We start from the raw sequence: 16701 nt of genomic DNA, 5'->3' as shown, positions 1-16701 counted from the left end.
CCTGGCATTGTTTCCACCCCCCACTCGGCCTGCGGAGCCCTGTGTTACTTCAGCCCGTTCCAGAATGTGCTCCCTGCGGCCCCGGAGCCCCATTGTGACGCCACAAGGCCCGCTCCCTGCAGGAGCCCCCTCCCACCCGCGGGCCGCCGCTCCCAGCCGCAGAGCGCGAGAGTGGACCAGGGAAAAGGGACCCGGAGCCCAGGATTTCAGGCATGGAGGTGTCAGCCATCGGGGGAGCGCAGAGTTTCACCACTGATTACAAGCCACTGATGACAGGGTCAACTGAAACGGGGGCAGGCACGGGAGAGGGCTGAAGCTGTGCTTCTTTTAATGTATACATGGAAGCGTGTGTTTAACTGATTCTGTTTTAAAACCTAGATAATCCGATTACTGACCCTTTATTGCCCTGCAGCTGAGCTTTTAAGCGGGAGGGACATCGAGGGCACGGGCATCGATCTCACCAGAACAAGCCGAAGGAGCTCGGACGTTGTACTCACGAGTTCTGTGAGCTCTATGCCATCTCTACGTCCCGTTCGTCCAAAACACCCTTTAAAGCGCCCAGACTCAGCCCTACGCTTTCCAATGAGTGACCCAATGTGCATGCCCAAACAGATTTTAAACTTTTGCAGATTTAGCTTACCGAGTGCCTGGGGAGCAGATGCGGCTTCGTGGTCTCTACGTCTCAAAGGGAACAAGGCCGCGCGCTCAGCTCACGCTCTCCTTCCTCTGCGTATGGCGCTGTACTCCTGCATCACTGAATGCAAACACACAAGAGTCTCGAGAGCATTCGCCCTAATATGCCCGCAGACGTCATCGTCGCGCGACACACCCATGCATGGGGGGGTGACACAGTACTGTGTCGCGACACCCACTTTGGAAAGCTCTGCCCTAGACCATCGCAGACTCGGGCAAGAGTTAAACCTGGGGGCAAACTACGCGGCCAATGGTCATCCCTCAAATCATTTTGGTAACACCTGACGCGGGCCCAGAGTAAAAGTCCTGGATATTTAGACCTTATGAGATCAAGCAACAGAAAGCATTATGGATAAATAACTTGGGCAGAATAATCAGATCTCAGCACCGAAGACCACATTCAGGGCAAAGCGTCTGATGCCAGAGACGAGGACGAGAACCACAGAGCTCGGCGACAGAAAGCGCCATTCTTTAAATATTGGGAGAAAATTGAGCTTTCAGTGACATACGAAAAACCAACAAAATGATCATAGCTTGGAGCTAGCCTTAAGAGGCCACAACGCTCATCTGCTTCTCAGACTCTTTCGGAGCCGCACTGGCTCCCAGTATTGGAAAGGATACAATTCAAGTATCTTTGCACAGTGTTCAAAGCTCTGCATGGTGCTGGACCTAAACCAATGCAGAACGAATTTGCTAGGTATGCCCCCTCCCGGAGCCTTAGCTCTCCCTCCGCTAAACTGGTGAGAGTGCTCAGATTTAAAAGAACAAAATCAGGAGGTAGGGCTTTTAGCATCGAAGCAGCGCGGCTCTGGAACAATCTCCCACCGGAGATTAGACAGTTGGAAGATCTTCTTCGGTTTAGAAAAAGGCTGAAGACATTGCTCTACCCCGGAGCATGATCCCTACCACGCTTTCAACTCTATTCTGCCAACTTTGATCCACGTCCTCTGTGATCAGTTGGGCACACGTATTATAGGGCCAGGGTACCCGTAAGGTGATAGTATGCTTTCTAAGTGTCGATAACAATAACTGGTCACTTAAGCCAGAAGCAGGACTGGAAAGCACTGGAGCACACAGGCTCATAATTTTCATACACCAAATATTCTAACATGCAAATCATATGTTCCACAAGAAGAAAGATAATGCCAAAGACAAACACCAATAAAAAACTATAATAATGTACTGAGGTCAACCTAAAATATATTTGCATGTTGTCATTAGAAACTTAATGAAATACCGTTTGAAACAAAACAACACTGAGAAAATAGCGAGGAAAATCACCATTTAAAAAACTAGACAAATCAGAATAGACAAGGTCTATAATTGCATATGTGTATTTATGTAACTGGTTAATGTACACCGCAACTTTGTGGCGTTTCTTAGGAACACAAGGATTTTCAAACTACGGCGTGTTTAGAAACAGTGATTAGTAGAGTCTTGCGTATTTGACACAAGTGAAGCAAGTGATGGCTACGCTGCTCACCGTGGAGTTCTGGGCCGCTGTCGCCTGCTGTGGCGGCGTCTGTGATGGCTTTCCATTGCTACCCGCTGAGTTGTGCAGGGGGGGTGTAGAGTGGGCCGATGAGGATTTCTTCTTTTTCTTCTCCCCAGCCTCCTCCCTCTGGTTGTCCCGCTGAGGAGGCGCTGCTCCCTCTGCTCCCCGACTCTTCTCACTGCACCTTAAGATATCCTGCAGAAGGTAAAAAGTTGGGCCGCATGACGATTAATCAGGGCATGCTTTGGAGGGGGTTTAGGGAGAAATAACCCCCTCAAAGCCCAAGAAATGAATAGGTACCAAGAGCCAACAAGCTCATGCATAACGCAGAGAAATTAGTGAGCATTACTTTGACAAAATAACTAAGAAGCACGCAGTTAAGACAGTTGAACACTTCCATTCTCACGTTATAGAAACCCTCCAGGTCTTTCTGCTAAGTGATTGACCACCCGGAATTTGATGTTAAGAAGGTTTAGGGACACGATTTCAAAATTACACAAATTACACAAAAACAGAAAAAATGAGCATTAGATTTTATAAACAAAAAACCTGCAAACAAATCTAGAGAAACAGGAATGAATAGGCAATAGTAGGATAAAGAGGATGCCACTGTGTTATCGTCATACTAATAATTCACCACCCATATTCAGTTACTTTACTATTGGGTCATTCAAAGTGGAAACAGAAGAAGTTCACACCTGAAAGAGGAACACAACATGAAAACATGCCTGAAAATTCAAGCTAGACATCAGTTGTTCATTCCCTAAAAGGTGAGAGTTTGTTTCACCTAGTGTCACAAAAGCAATTTTCTGCAATGAATCCTTCCTGTTCTAAACCACAAATAAGCATACTTAGATTGCAACAGCCAGACAGTTCCCTCAAGAAACAAAGCCTTGTGCATCCGACTTATAATCCTGAATTTGGAAGCACTGAATGCAAGAGATCCCCATGTCCTGGACTTGAGGACATAGGGAGTCCCTGGGTGTTCGCTCCCAAGAAGCATTCCCAGCTAGGAACAGGACGGATAGCTAAAAGATAGTTTAAACTCTAAACTGCTCGCAAGAGGGCACCATGGCACTCCTCACGTGAAGTCTCTGATCATGAAGTGGCATGCAGTAAATTTACACCTGCCACCACAGGAGGGTGTGCTCTCAGGTAGGTGCACTCAGGCAACCGAAGAATGTCAAGTTGGAATGTTGGCTTGTAAGATGTAATCAATTTCCAAAAAGCCCACTTTGATAAATAATTATGCTCGTGGCGACTCTCTCTTTGAGTTCTTGGTGAAGATTACTGCCAAAAAGATCCTTTTATGAAAACAGCAGCACCATATCAATAATTGCATCTATAATGTGCCGCCATTACCTGAACGATTGCCCATGCAATCACCCGATCCACCAATGGGCTTGCAATTGAAGATCCTTTTGAAATATATCAAATTAACACTTTCATCCAGAAAAAATATTTTTTAAAGCTTAAGCGTTACTTTCCTATAATTTTTTGATAGTCTAATCCAAATATATTTTAAGACCAATCTTCACCAGCAATAAACCGGTTTTTGAAATCACACAATAACCTCCTCTGCATACGACAAGCAAACAGCAGCATTAAAGAGAACAACAGACGGAGGATCATCCCTTCTCGTTACTTTCAGAATAATCCTGCTAAAAATACATAAGTAACAAGGAACAGAGACGATCCTCCTGGCGACAGTTGTACCGATGTCCCACTTCGGACTGTTCCCAAGAGGCACAGGGTCAAGACTGATTTGCATATTGCTGGGTTCAAACTGGAATGGCATGGTGAGCAAAAAAACGATGGATTTAGGCCCAGATCTCTGTACTGGGGTGAATGTATGGCATTGTTTTGCACTCTGTCCAGCAACTGTTGTTTTTGCATTTGTCACCCCGAGTGGGACGGGTATGCTCAGACGTGAGTCCCGTGCTCCCCATGCCACTGGAATCAAGCTATCCTGGCTGAAGAGTGGTGAAACCCCGAAACCGGTCCCAGGATGCTTGTTTCCAGTCCAGGGAGGACCTGGCTTGGCAGTTCGGGCTGGACTGTTCCCATGAGGCACAGGGTCAAGACTGATTTGCATATTGCTGGGTTCAAACTGGAATGGCATGGTGAGCAAAAAAACGATGGATTTAGGCCCAGATCTCTGTACTGGGGTGAATGTATGGCATTGTTCTGCATTCTGTCCATCAATTGTTTTTTTTCCACTTCAGACATCAGCACTCAAATCATAAACAGGCCCTCAAGTGTCACAGAAGGACAGACAGCCGCCAATCTCTTGCTAGGCTGGGTAACGCAATCACGTCTAGCACAGTGGTCCCCAAGCACTTTGAGAAACACCAGAACAAAGCTACATTTTTAAAGAGTAAAACTGTAATTCTAAGCATTATTATATCAAATAGGAAAACTCAAAACCATGGTCCCAAAAATAAAATTACTCTCCCTTCCCCAACTTTTTCCGACTTGTTGGTTCAAAGAGGCCTCCCGGTGAAGAATACGAGAAGGAAGGAAACTGCACCAGTGCCCGTCGTAGCACTATTACCAAACAGGACTCAAACACAAATTGTGATCATTTCCACTCTGCCCAGACACTTGCCAACATCACTTATTTGGAATTTATGACATAAAAAAGTACAAAAGGATCGAAAAATGAGCGCGACAATGAAGCAAAGGAGTTTTATTTATTTATTTTGCACAGAAGTTCACATTAGGTGCAAAAATACAGGGGACACACGACACAAATGTTATTTGTACTTGTTTTTTGGGTCTGGAATTTTAGACGCTGGATTCTAAATAACTCCATATGCGCGCTAGCCAGGATGCAGGAGCGCCCCCCAGCATGCCAAGTCTGTGCTTTTAGTGGATGCCAGGGACAGGAGAAGCAGACTTGTTAAGGCTTCTTCTCTACACGGTGAATTACCAAAATATAGTGGAAAATATATTGTAATACAAAACAGTCAAAAAGATGGTCTACTCAAAAATATTGTGGGACACATTATAGAAGTTAAGAATATGTTTTTTAGACATATAATGATTTTCAATATCCTTGAATATAATGTTTTAAGACAGCTGGAAAAAAAATGTGTTTTTTATTAGACATACATATTAGCTATTCTTTCACAAGGCATTATTATAATAGTATTTGTTTAATTTTTAATATGAAATGTAATTTTTTTGCATATGTATTTAGAGAGATTAATTTAGTAGCGGATTGTTCAGTTTGTAGGGAATTTGGGTGAGAAGTTATTTAAAATGTAAATTATTGTTTCTAATTAATAATTCATTTTGTATATTTTGAATTGGAAGATATGTAAATTAACATATTTTAATTATCTGTGATTTTTAATTAATTGATCATTTAATTGTAAAATTGTGTGTTTTATATGCATTGTTTTAATTGTAATTGTTTTATTTAATAATTCATTTAATATCAATACCGTTTCATTTTTATGTGTTTATTCATTTCATTTGTTTGTTGGTGTTTATATTTTGGGATATTAAAGAGGGAAGTGTATTTATAGTTTTGAAAACCTGATTTATATTTAATGAATACATTTTTATTTTCAATATGTGTGAATATTTAAAAAAAATGATGAGTTGGAATAACAAACTGCTTACGTTGGAGTGGTAACAGTGAATTTGACCCCTCCAAAGCCCAGCATCGTCCCTAAGGTAGGTCAGACTGGAGTGGGCATAGTATATTTCACTTATCCAATGTCCAAAAATGGGAATGGCACAGCAAGAAGTGCATCCTAGGGATTTCAAGGCCAAAGCAGGCGGCTTTCCTTTGTATCCAAATAGTGGAGATTCACTCCATTATACATCAGTGGAAGGATTTTCAATATACAAAAGGCCGCTTTCCCTCATCGGCTAGTTTCTCACTGACAGGGATCTGTGAACTAAGTACAACTGGAGGTGATCATTCAGAAAGAAAGAAATCCCGTCCATTCCCGCCACCCTCGACTCCAGGGTAACAAGAAGAAAAACAACCAAGAAGGAAAGCAAGGGTTGTATTTTGAAGGAAATTCATGGTTTACTCATCGCCTGGTGATCTCTTGCTCTGTACAGCGCACGCCATTGATGATTTCTATGCATCTTTCTACGATAATCCCTCTTGGCATAGTGTCCAGCAGGTATCATCCATCCATCCTTCGACAGTAATCACTCTTCCTCACTCGCAGTGTAGATAGAACTGGGGATGCGGAGCACCTTCCTTCGAGTATCATCTTTGCATCCTCCCACAAGAATTCTCCTTACTTTCTCACAGTCAACAGAGGATCTTCCTTCCAGTGTCAGCTACTGATCCCTCCGCAATAATCCCGCTTCTTCGCTCGTCGTCTAGGGTGGCGCAGGGAACGAAGAGCTTCTTTCGATCAATTCCCATCAGATTGTAATTCCTCCTACCCAGGTGCTGCACACCAGAGGAAGAGCACACATCAGTGGTGTCCCATTGTTTCTTCAAAATGCTCAGTCCCTTTCTCACTTTACATTCAACCCCGACCAGGACAAAGGATCCACGTTCTTCCAAACATGCCTTGCTCGCCTCCTCTGTGTCCTAAAGGCAGTGGCTGTAACAGAATCGCGTCCTTCCTGTCTGAACACCGCAGGACGGTTGAGGTTTCTGCCAAATAGTCTCTGAGAATAAGAGACTTAAATGGTCCTAAAAGCACACCTATAAACACGCCCGACTGTGGTCTATGAGGTTTTAAGTAGGGCGCACTGGCGGGGCAATAAACACTTTCAGATCAGAATACTGAATGCTGAATAGCGCCCTAGTGTTTAGAGGCTGGGCACAAGTAGGATTTCCGGTCCATTTGTAGTGGAAAAGACAGACTTTTTACCCTTCATCCTCTGAGCACTGACACCAAGCATCAAATTTAGAGAAGTCTGAACTCCACCCAAATATTTAGTATACACACCCATCTGCTATTCTGGAGAGACCAACACACTGCTCGGTTGTAATTATGCACCATAAAAGCTCAGACGCCGTTCTCACGAGTGACCAAGCGATCTCCATGGAATTGTGTTTTATAAGCGAGGTACAAGTCTTGAGACACAAAAACCAAGCTGTGCAGTGAAAGACCAATATTAAGGAAGGATTTGATAAATTATTCAAAATCAGTAAGAGATGCACTGAAAGAAGAAACAGTTCAGTCTCAACAATAAAGAATTTTAAAACACTATAAAATGTGGCAAGCCAAGCACTGCAGGCAACAAGGCCAATCCACTCACTTCTATGAATAGCCCCAAATACTGCAGAAAAAAAGACATGCCATGCAAGCGATGCGTGATCCCGTCTCCAATGAAATCATTCAACTTAATTGAAAAGCCAGTATATAGCACAACATAGGGCATGCTTCCCCCTGGTCCCAAGGTCAAACAAGCAGTATGAGGGAAATTGGGAGGAGGATGTGGCACTGCATTGTTTTTTATTAATCGTTGGCATATTTGGGCCCTCACACCCAGTTACCAAGTTAAGGGGTACTGAGATAATTGCTCTATCTGTGAACTAGGTCCATACCTCGAAATATCAGAAAGATTAAAAGGAGGGACAGGTTTCAGCTCCCCGCCACAATGTACAGAGATTAAGATTCTTAAGAAGGACAGACATAAAAAAAATACATAACAGGTTGAGAATTCAGCGTCTTAGTAATGGGATTTTCCTCACAAAGAGCAGCACTTGCAATTGCCAAGACACTCATTGATTATAAGACTGTGTTTTGGGGGCGTCTCTGTTAACCCTGTCATCAACAGAGATTACAAGGCGTGTTGAAGTAAAAGGTCAAAGGTAGAAAAATAAAAAAACATGTGAGAATGGGTACCCAGCCACACATGCTGGTGGTGGAATGGTCCAGTCTCCTGCGCGAGACATTAAGTGACCTTACCGCCAGAGTTAAAGGAGGAATGAAGCAGCAGACCGTGCTAGAGAGAGATTAACCCCACGCGCTACAAGTGTCCTAGTGACACACTTTCAATACTGGAGGCAGAAGGTCCCTTACCTCTCAGGCTAGAGGGATAACTCCTACAATAGTGCCACAGGGAGCCCCCACTTCTCGTGTTGGAGGTAAAGACCCTCACTTCCCTCTCGCGCCAGAAGAGTTATTAACTCCCCATCAATATAGAGTGACCACGCCTCCTGTATTGAAGGCGGAGTGACCCCTTCCCCCCATCAGTGTTGTAAGAGGAAAATCCACAGCGCCTAAAATGTTGCCCCAGTGGCCCTGTTTTCTCATGCTGCAGGACTGGCCCTTGCCTCTCATGCTATCCTGGCCTCATATTAGTACTAGCCCTACATGGGGATGCAGAGGCTCTCTTGCCTCCTGTACTACAGTAGAGAATAACCACACCTCATTCAAGAGTAGAACAAGGAACTCTCCTGCTGCAGAGGAAGTAGAGTGACCCCCTTGACTGTTGTAGGGCAGAAGGAATAACCCCACCTCCTATGAAACCACTACAGTGACCCCATCTCCGCTGCAAGAGGTGGAGCGACCCCTGGCTTCGCATGCTGCTGCAGGGATAACCCCACCTCTATGAAACCACTACAGTGACCCCATCTCCGCTGCAAGAGGTGGAGCGACCCCTGGCTTCGCATGCTGCTGCAGGGATAACCCCACCTCTATGTTAAAGGCACAATGCGCCCGGTCCTCCCATGCTGGTGGTGGGATGAGGAAAGGAGAAAAGCAGGCATTGTGAGAGGGCGCCCAGAGCTGCCCTCTCTGAAGCATGCTTGTCCTGGGAAGATACCTCTGGCCGAAGTACCTGAAAGGACTGCACAGCCTTCTCGTATGATTTGATGAGGGCTGCATCGTCCCATTCGTCGATGTCTTCACTCTGCAAAGAAAGAAAGGGAACATGTGCCTCAGAAGCAAAGAAAGTCAAAGAAAACAAGTGTGTACATACATACACTTACCCGGAGGTAAACTGTCTGAACGTGTAACGAGAGTCTCTAAACGCCAGACCGAGGACAGCACAGTGAACAGGTGCTTGGGTCCTGCTTGTGTGTAGTGATGCATTATTATCAGGGCCACTTGAATTATGCGGCAAGAGATGGCCAAATTATGCAGCAGGGTTGAGTAAATTATGCAGCATAATGTAGCACATTTTGTAATAGTATTACTTCATTATTTCATCATTTTTAAACTTGGTAATACTGTCTGGGCATTAATTGCAACTCATAAGCACCATTTCAACACCCATATATAGCAATTAGCAACATAAACGTGACAGTCCAGCTTTGCAAAGGGCCTTCCACTGTGCTGCAACATGTAACCCTGCATATTTAGTAACTTTTGAACGGTTAAAGCAAGAAACTATTTTTTGGTAAAATCTGTAGAGTACTCCGCAGATGATGGATCTTGTGGGGAAAGCAGCAAATTTATGGTTAGGTGAAAATCGCAGCAGTTCCACAATTGCTTTTTTTCGGTGGCCCTGATTATTATGTTTCTGCCTGTGGCAAGTCTTGGACGTGTGTGTGAGGGCCATGTCTAAAGCGCAACAGTGTCCGGTATCTCTGGTTACTACTATGTGGACGAAATATCTGCAGCTTGCGAGCTCCAAAATTAACAAATTATTAAAAATCAAAGCCCAGCACAGCAGGCGAGGCACTCTAGAGGACGTCCCGGTTTGCTGGTGTAGCCCCTGGGTTAGGTGCAGGGTTTAGACACTGTAGGGAGTGACAACTAGCAACACCAGTTAGCACAATATTTGCAGGATGGGTAAGTTAATAAAGTTATTTGCACAACCAGTCCGCTAGCCAAATTCCTTTTGTTAAAGTAAAAGCAATATACATATTTTATATAGCCTTAATTTGTCAAAATGATTGCATTAAGCTGAGAGTGGGGGCTCAGTGAACCAATACAGTCACTGCACAGCTCAGTTTGAACCAATAATCATAGGTTCAAATTCTGGCAGGTCCACTTAGCCTTTCATCCTTCTGAAGTTGATAAAAATGAATGCTTCCGACATGAGTAACAGAACACATCAACTATCTGCCCAAAATGCCAACGGAACCCTGGGGCCAATGTACAAATACACAGGTTATGAGTTTTTATGACTACTTCCTTTTAATCATGTGATGCAACAGTGCTGGACCAGAGTTACTCAGATATATGAGTGCACGGCACTCTGCCCCAACTCTGTGGCATTTTCTGATATAAAAGTGACATAGGACTCTATTTGCCCCTGCACGGCTGGCCTTTCATGGGTGCTCCTGACATGTGCCATACTACTGCTATTTGAGCTGTTACTTATTGGTTGTGTGTGAGAGACAGAGGATTGCACTGCTGCTTTCTGTGTTGTGCCTGCCCTTGCAGGGACTGGAAACCTTGAACTGCTAGACCTATGTATTTTATATACTTGCGGACCTTCTTATGTTGCAGCCTGCACCATACAAGCTATGTATGTCAGTGAAGCTTGCAGTGCCCCTTCCTGTGCTGCACCGGTTATGTGCAGGAAGGAATTTTGCACCACACATATTTGAACTGTACCGGTTACGTGTGCGAGGGAAGCGTGTACTTTCTGCCTAGTCAGTAACTGTTCTGTGTGTGGGGGAAGCTTGTAATGCTGCTGCGTGATCAGTATCTTTTCTGTATGTTTGGGTATACTGCTGCTGTATGTTAGGGATGCATGTGGCACTGCTGTCTGGTCTGTATTCTCTGTGAGGGAATCAGATACTGCTATTGCCTCTGCTCTACCTGTTATATGTGTGAGGGAAGCTTGCACTGCTACTGTCTGTGCTATACCTATACTGTGTGAGCGAATCGTGTACTGCTTCTGTACATGCAGTACCTGTTCTTTCTGTGAAAGACCTTGTACTGTTGTTGCCTGTGCTGCCCCTGCTCTTTCTATGCACAAGAGAAGCTTGTACTGATGCTGCTGTGCTGTACATGTTATGTGAGAATGGGAAGCTTGCACTGCTGCTGGGCTGTACATGTTATGCGAGTATGGGAAGCTTGCACTTATGAAGCTGTGCTGCCCATGAAATGCAAGTATGGGAAGCTTACACTGATGTTGCCTGTGCTTTACAGGTTATGCGAGTATGGGAAGCTTGCACTGATGCCGCCTGTGCAGTACATGTTATGCGAGTATGGAATGCTAGCACCGATGCTGCTGTGCTGTACATGTTATGCGAGTATGAGAAGCTTGCACTGATGCTGCTGTACAAGTTATGCGAGTATGGGAAGCTTGCACTGATGCTGCTGTGCTATACAGGTTATGCGAGTATGGGAATCTTGCACTGATGCTGCAGTATTGTACATGTTATACGAGTATGGGAAGCTTGCACTGATGCTGCCTGTGCTGTACTTTATGCGAGTATGGGAAGCTTGCACAGATGTTGCCTATGCTGTACATGTTATGCGATACCAAAGGGGATGATGGACAGAGCTTTTGAGCAAATAAAACACTCACTCCCATTCAACTGATCTAGGTTTAATCCATCATCATTCTTTAGCTCACTCCACCACCCGAGTTCAGACATGGCCATATGCCCGTTCGGGCTGGACTGTTCCCATGGGACATAGGGTCAAGACTGCTTTGCATATGGCTGGGTCCACACTGGAATGGCATGGTGAGCAACAATACAATGGATTTAGGCCCAGATCTCTGTACTGGGGTGAATGTATGACATTGATGTGCATTCTGTCCATCAACAGCTCTTTTTGCATTTGTCACCCCGAGTGGGACAGGTATGCTCAGACGTGAGTCCCGTGCTCTCCATGCCACTGGAATCAAGCTATCCTGTCTGAAGAGGGGTGAAACCCCAAAACCGGTCCTAGGATGCTTGTTTCCAGTCCAGGGAGGACCTGGCCTGGCAGTTCGGGCTGGACTGTTCCCATGGGGCACAGGGTCAAGACTGATTTGCATATGGCTGGGTCCACACTGGAATGGCATGGTGAGCAAAAAACGATGGATTTAGGCCCAGATCTCTGTACTGGGGTGAATGTATGACATTGATCTGCATTCTGTCCATCAACAGTTATTTTTGCATTTGTCACCCCGAGTGGGACTGGTATGCTCAGACGTGAGTCCCGTGCTCTCCATGCCACTGGAATCAAGTTATCCTGGCTGAAGAGAGGTGAAACCCCGAAACCGGTCCTAGGATGCTAGTTTCCAGTCCAGGGAGGACCTGGCCTGGCAGTTTGGGCGGGACTGGTGCCATGGGGCACAGGATCAAGACTGCTTTGCATATGGCTGGGTCCACACTGGAATGGCATGGTGAGCAGAAAAACGATGGATTTAGGCCCAGATCTCTGTACTGGGGTGAATGTATGACATTGATCTGCATTCTGTCCATCAACAGTTCTTTTTGCACTTGGAACCCCGAGTGGGACGGGTATGCTAAGATGCGAGTCCCGTGCTCTCCATGCCACTGGAATCAAGTTATCCTGGCTGAAGAGAGGTGAAACCCCGAAACCGGTCCTAGGATGCTAGTTTCCAGTCCAGGGAGGACCTGGCCTGGCAGTTTGGGCGGGACTGGTGCCATGGGGCACAGGGTCAAGACTGCTTTGCATATGGCTGGGTCAACACTGGAATGGCATGGTGAGCAAAAAAACGATGGATTTAGGCCCAGATCTCTGTACTGGGGTGAATGTATGACATTGATCTGCATTCTGTCCATCAACAGTTCTTTTTGCACTTGGCACCCCGAGTGGGACGGGTATGCTCAGATGCGAGTCCCGTGCTCTCCATGCCACTGGAATCAAGCTATCCTGGCTGAAGAGGGGTGAAACCCCGAAACTGGTCCTAGGATGCTTGTTTCCAGTCCAGGGAGGACCTGGCATGGCAGTTCGGGCTGGACTGTTCCCATGGGGCACAGGGTCAAGACTGATTTGCATATGGCTGGGTCCACACTGGAATGCCATGGTGAGCAAACAAACGATGGATTTAGGCCCAGATCTCTGTACTGGGGTGAATGTATGACACTGATCTGCATTCAGTCCATCAACAGTTCTTTTTGCATTGTACATGTTATGTGAGTATGGGAAGCTTGCACTAATGCTGCTGTGCATGTTATGCGAGTATAGGAAGCTTGCACGGATGCTGCCTGTGCTATACACGTTATACGAGTATTGGGAAGCTCGCTCTGATGCTGCTGTGCTGTACATGTTATGCGAGTAGGAGAAGCTTGCCCTAATGCTGCTGAACTGTACATGTTATGCGAGTATGGGAAGCTTGCACTGAAGCTACTGTGCTGAACATGTTAAGTGAGTATGGGAAGGTTGCACTGATGTTGCCTGTGCGATACATTTGATGCGAGTATGGGAAGCTTGCACTGATTCTGCCTGTGCTGTACAGGTTATGTGAGTATGGGAAGCTTGCACTGATTCTGCCTCTGCTGTACATGTTATGTGAGTATGGGAAGCTTGCACTGATTCTGCCTGTGCTGTACATGTTATGTGAGTATGGGAAGCTTGCACTGATACTGCTGTGATGTACATGTTATGCGAGGTCGGGAAGCTGGCACTGATTCTGCCTGTGCTGTACCTGTTATGTGAATATGGGAAGCTTGCACTACTGTTGTTTATGCAGCATTAGTCCTTTGTTAGAAATCATTTGCAATATTGTTACTCATGCTTCCATGTTATGCGTGAGGGAAGACTGCCTGGCTAACCACCCTGCTGTACCTTTCTGTGGAAGATGGAAGCTTGCACTGCGGCAACCCCCTTAGTGAGTAGGCTGCTTCGAAGATGGAGCCATAAGACTATGGTCTGCTGGACAAACCATGACTTTCTATCAGGTTCCCTTTTCCAACAAAATGATCTTGGGTTACTGTGCAGTGCCTGCCAGATTGGTACTCTCACCCTGTGTTGTGCTTCTCTAACTGCTACGCATGCACTGTGCTTCCCACAGTTGGCACTTCCCCTGCTCAGGCGGCTAACACAGAAAATAACGTGGGTATCGCCCACTGATCTACGAGCGTCAATTGAAGTATGCAAGATAAGATTATTCGCTAGTTAGGACGTCTTCGCGACGCCGCAAGATAAATTCTTCAACCCACCAACATTGGCGTTCAACACTCCCCTGATGAAGGGCTTCTTTTAGCCCAAATTGAATCGGGACCAACAATTTGGGAGCACCTATCTGCCTCCTGTAAAAGACCTCCTTTCTCAAGGACATGTGAACAAAAAGAATTTATGACGATTGAATACCTTCAATTCTTGAGAACAGATTAGCCTGCCTTTCATTGTTGGTTAAGTGCGGATTATTCCATTCACTGGACATCACGCTGAGCACTTGGGGGACGGTGGCACTTATCTTGCATACTGTAGACAATGCTGGCATGGAAAGAGTGCATTGTGCAAGGGACTCTTACACTGTGCTGGCATCCCTGCGGTGTGCCATGCAACACGTACTCAGCAGTGCCTCTTAGACAGTGTTGGCAACAACGGGGTGTGCAGTGTTACACATACTCAGCAGTGCCTCTTAGACAGTGTTGGCAACAACGGGGTGTGCTGTGTTACACATACTCAGCAGTGCCTCTTAGACAGTGTTGGCAACAACGGGGTGTGCAGTGTTACACATACTCAGCAGTGCCTCTTAGACAGTGTTGGCAACAACGGGGTGTGCTGTGTTACACATACTCAGCAGTGCCTCTTAGACAGTGTTGGCAACAACGGGGTGTGCAGTGTTACACATACTCAGCAGTGCCTCTTAGACAGTGTTGGCAACAAGAGGGTGTGCAGTGTTACACATACTCAGCAGTGCCTCTTAGACAGTGTTGGCAACCACAGGATGTTCAGCACAACACTTACTCAAATAGTGTTGGTATCACCAGGGTGCACAGTGCAACACATACTCAGCAGTGCCTCTTAATGTTGGCAAAAGGGGCAGCAGTGCAACACATACTCTGCAGTGCTTCTTTTACAGAGTTGCCAACAACAGGTTGTGCAGTGCAACACGTACTTAAATAGTGTTGGTATCTCCAGCGTGTGCAGTGAAAGACATACTCAGCAGTGCCTCTTAGAAAGTGTTGGCAACAACAAAGTGTGCAATGCAACGCTTACCCAGCAGTCCATCTCAGTGTTGGCAACAACAGGGTGAGCAGTGCAATGCATAGTTAGCAGTGTCTCTTAGTGCAAGACATACTCTGCAGTGCTTCTTAGACAGTGTTTGCATTAACAGGGTGTGCAGTGCAACACATACTCTAAAGTGTCTCTTAGGCAGTGTTTGCATCCATACGGTGATCTTAGTGTTTGCCTCAACGGGGTATGCAGTGCAACACGTTCTTAGAAAGTGTTTGCATTAACAGGGTGTTCAGTGCAACACATACTCACAGTGTTTGCATCAACAGGTGGTGCAGTTCAACACATACTCTTAGACAGTGTTTACATCAACAGGGTGTGCAGTGCAAGAGAGCTGGTGCTGTGGAGCATAAGACGTGCTGTGCATCCCGGGCTCTGCTGTGTCTCTAGACAGAGCTGGTACCTACAAGGTGCTCTGTTCAGCCCTTCCTGTGACTGGGAATGGCAGACACTGCTGGTTGTGCAGTGCAACACAGACTTTGTTGTGTTCCTGGTGCTGTCATCCCGAGGACGTGATGTGCAACCCAGACTGAGCTGTGGTTCCTAGACAGAGCCCTCCAGCTCCAGACTGATGCCTGCCCCCACCCCCTCCCCCTCCTAGCTCATCACACTGCCACTCGCCCCTCCCCTCCATCCTTACCTGTGAGCTGTCCTTCTGGTACACTATCTCCCCATCGCAGGTAGCCATCCTTCCGCCTCTAGACCCCCATAATCACTGCACAAAAAGCAGACCCAGGACCCACTCAACAGGCATCAGCAGAGCTTGGCATGTGGGCAGCGCCGAAGGGCAGTCTGGGCATTGTAGTGATATAGCGTGCCCGTGCCGCTATTGAAATACGATGATCGACTTCACTTCCCAAGATGCACAGCAACCACCAGTGACAACAGGGAAGACAGAGGCAGAGCGTCGTGGTCTTGTTCTGCAGCGGCATCTAATGGTTGGATGGGAGAACTGCAGGACATCCAACCTGCCCCCTTCAATGTCCGCAACGAGCAGCTCCAGACCATAGAAAGAAAAGAAACACTGCACTTGGCAGAGTCTCACAAAGTGCTAATAAAACTACAGCGCCAAACTTCTCATTAGTCAATTAAATGTAAATAAATATTTGTAAACAGCCAAGCTTTGAAAAAATAAAGTTATGCTGGATTACCTGTATTAAGTATTGAAAAACATTCGTTCTTTAGAATTTTTAAGCATCTAAGACTTTTTATACGTCATTATCTATTAACACATAGAAAGTAAAATCTGCAGGGTATTTACTGAGTGCTTTGTAGCGTCAGGGTTTTGTACGACTACATCTCGTTGTGGGAAAATCAAGACTGTATTGCATCTAAAAACATTTTGTAAATAATAACGTTTTGGGAATATTTGTACATTTCACCTTGGCAATAAAATAGTATTGCTTTTCTTGTATTGTGTATATAAGGTGAGTGCCAAATCTCCTGAAAAAGCCAGAAGACCCAATATTGCTTTTTTCT

The 16701-nt window shown here is 45.7% G+C and overlaps 1 protein-coding gene across 11 annotated transcripts in view; it reads right to left on the bottom strand.

Moving 5' to 3' along the window:
- Positions 1 to 16022, bottom strand: part of LOC146772219 (uncharacterized) — a 53106-nt gene extending 37084 nt beyond the window's left edge. For 6 of the 11 annotated variants that reach the window (XM_085640027.1, XM_085640029.1, XM_085640031.1 and 3 more), the window contains exons 1-3: positions 15863 to 16022; positions 8945 to 9031; positions 2177 to 2383 (exon numbers count right to left, since the gene is read on the bottom strand). In XM_085640027.1, coding sequence (XP_085496153.1) covers positions 2177 to 2383; positions 8945 to 9031; positions 15863 to 15910 — 342 coding nt within the window. In that variant the 5' untranslated portion in view covers positions 15911 to 16022. The remainder of the gene's footprint in view (positions 1 to 2176; positions 2384 to 8944; positions 9032 to 15862) is intronic. The other 5 variants (XM_085640028.1, XM_085640030.1, XM_085640032.1 and 2 more) reach the window with 1 other exon arrangement.
- Positions 16023 to 16701: the final 679 nt, after the last annotated feature.

This window comes from Triturus cristatus, chromosome 12 (assembly GCF_964204655.1).
Source record: "Triturus cristatus chromosome 12, aTriCri1.1, whole genome shotgun sequence".
NCBI classification, from domain to species: Eukaryota; Metazoa; Chordata; class Amphibia; order Caudata; family Salamandridae; genus Triturus; species Triturus cristatus.
The sequence above is the reverse complement of the archived record's forward strand: the minus strand, read 5'-3'. Positions and strand labels throughout refer to the sequence as shown.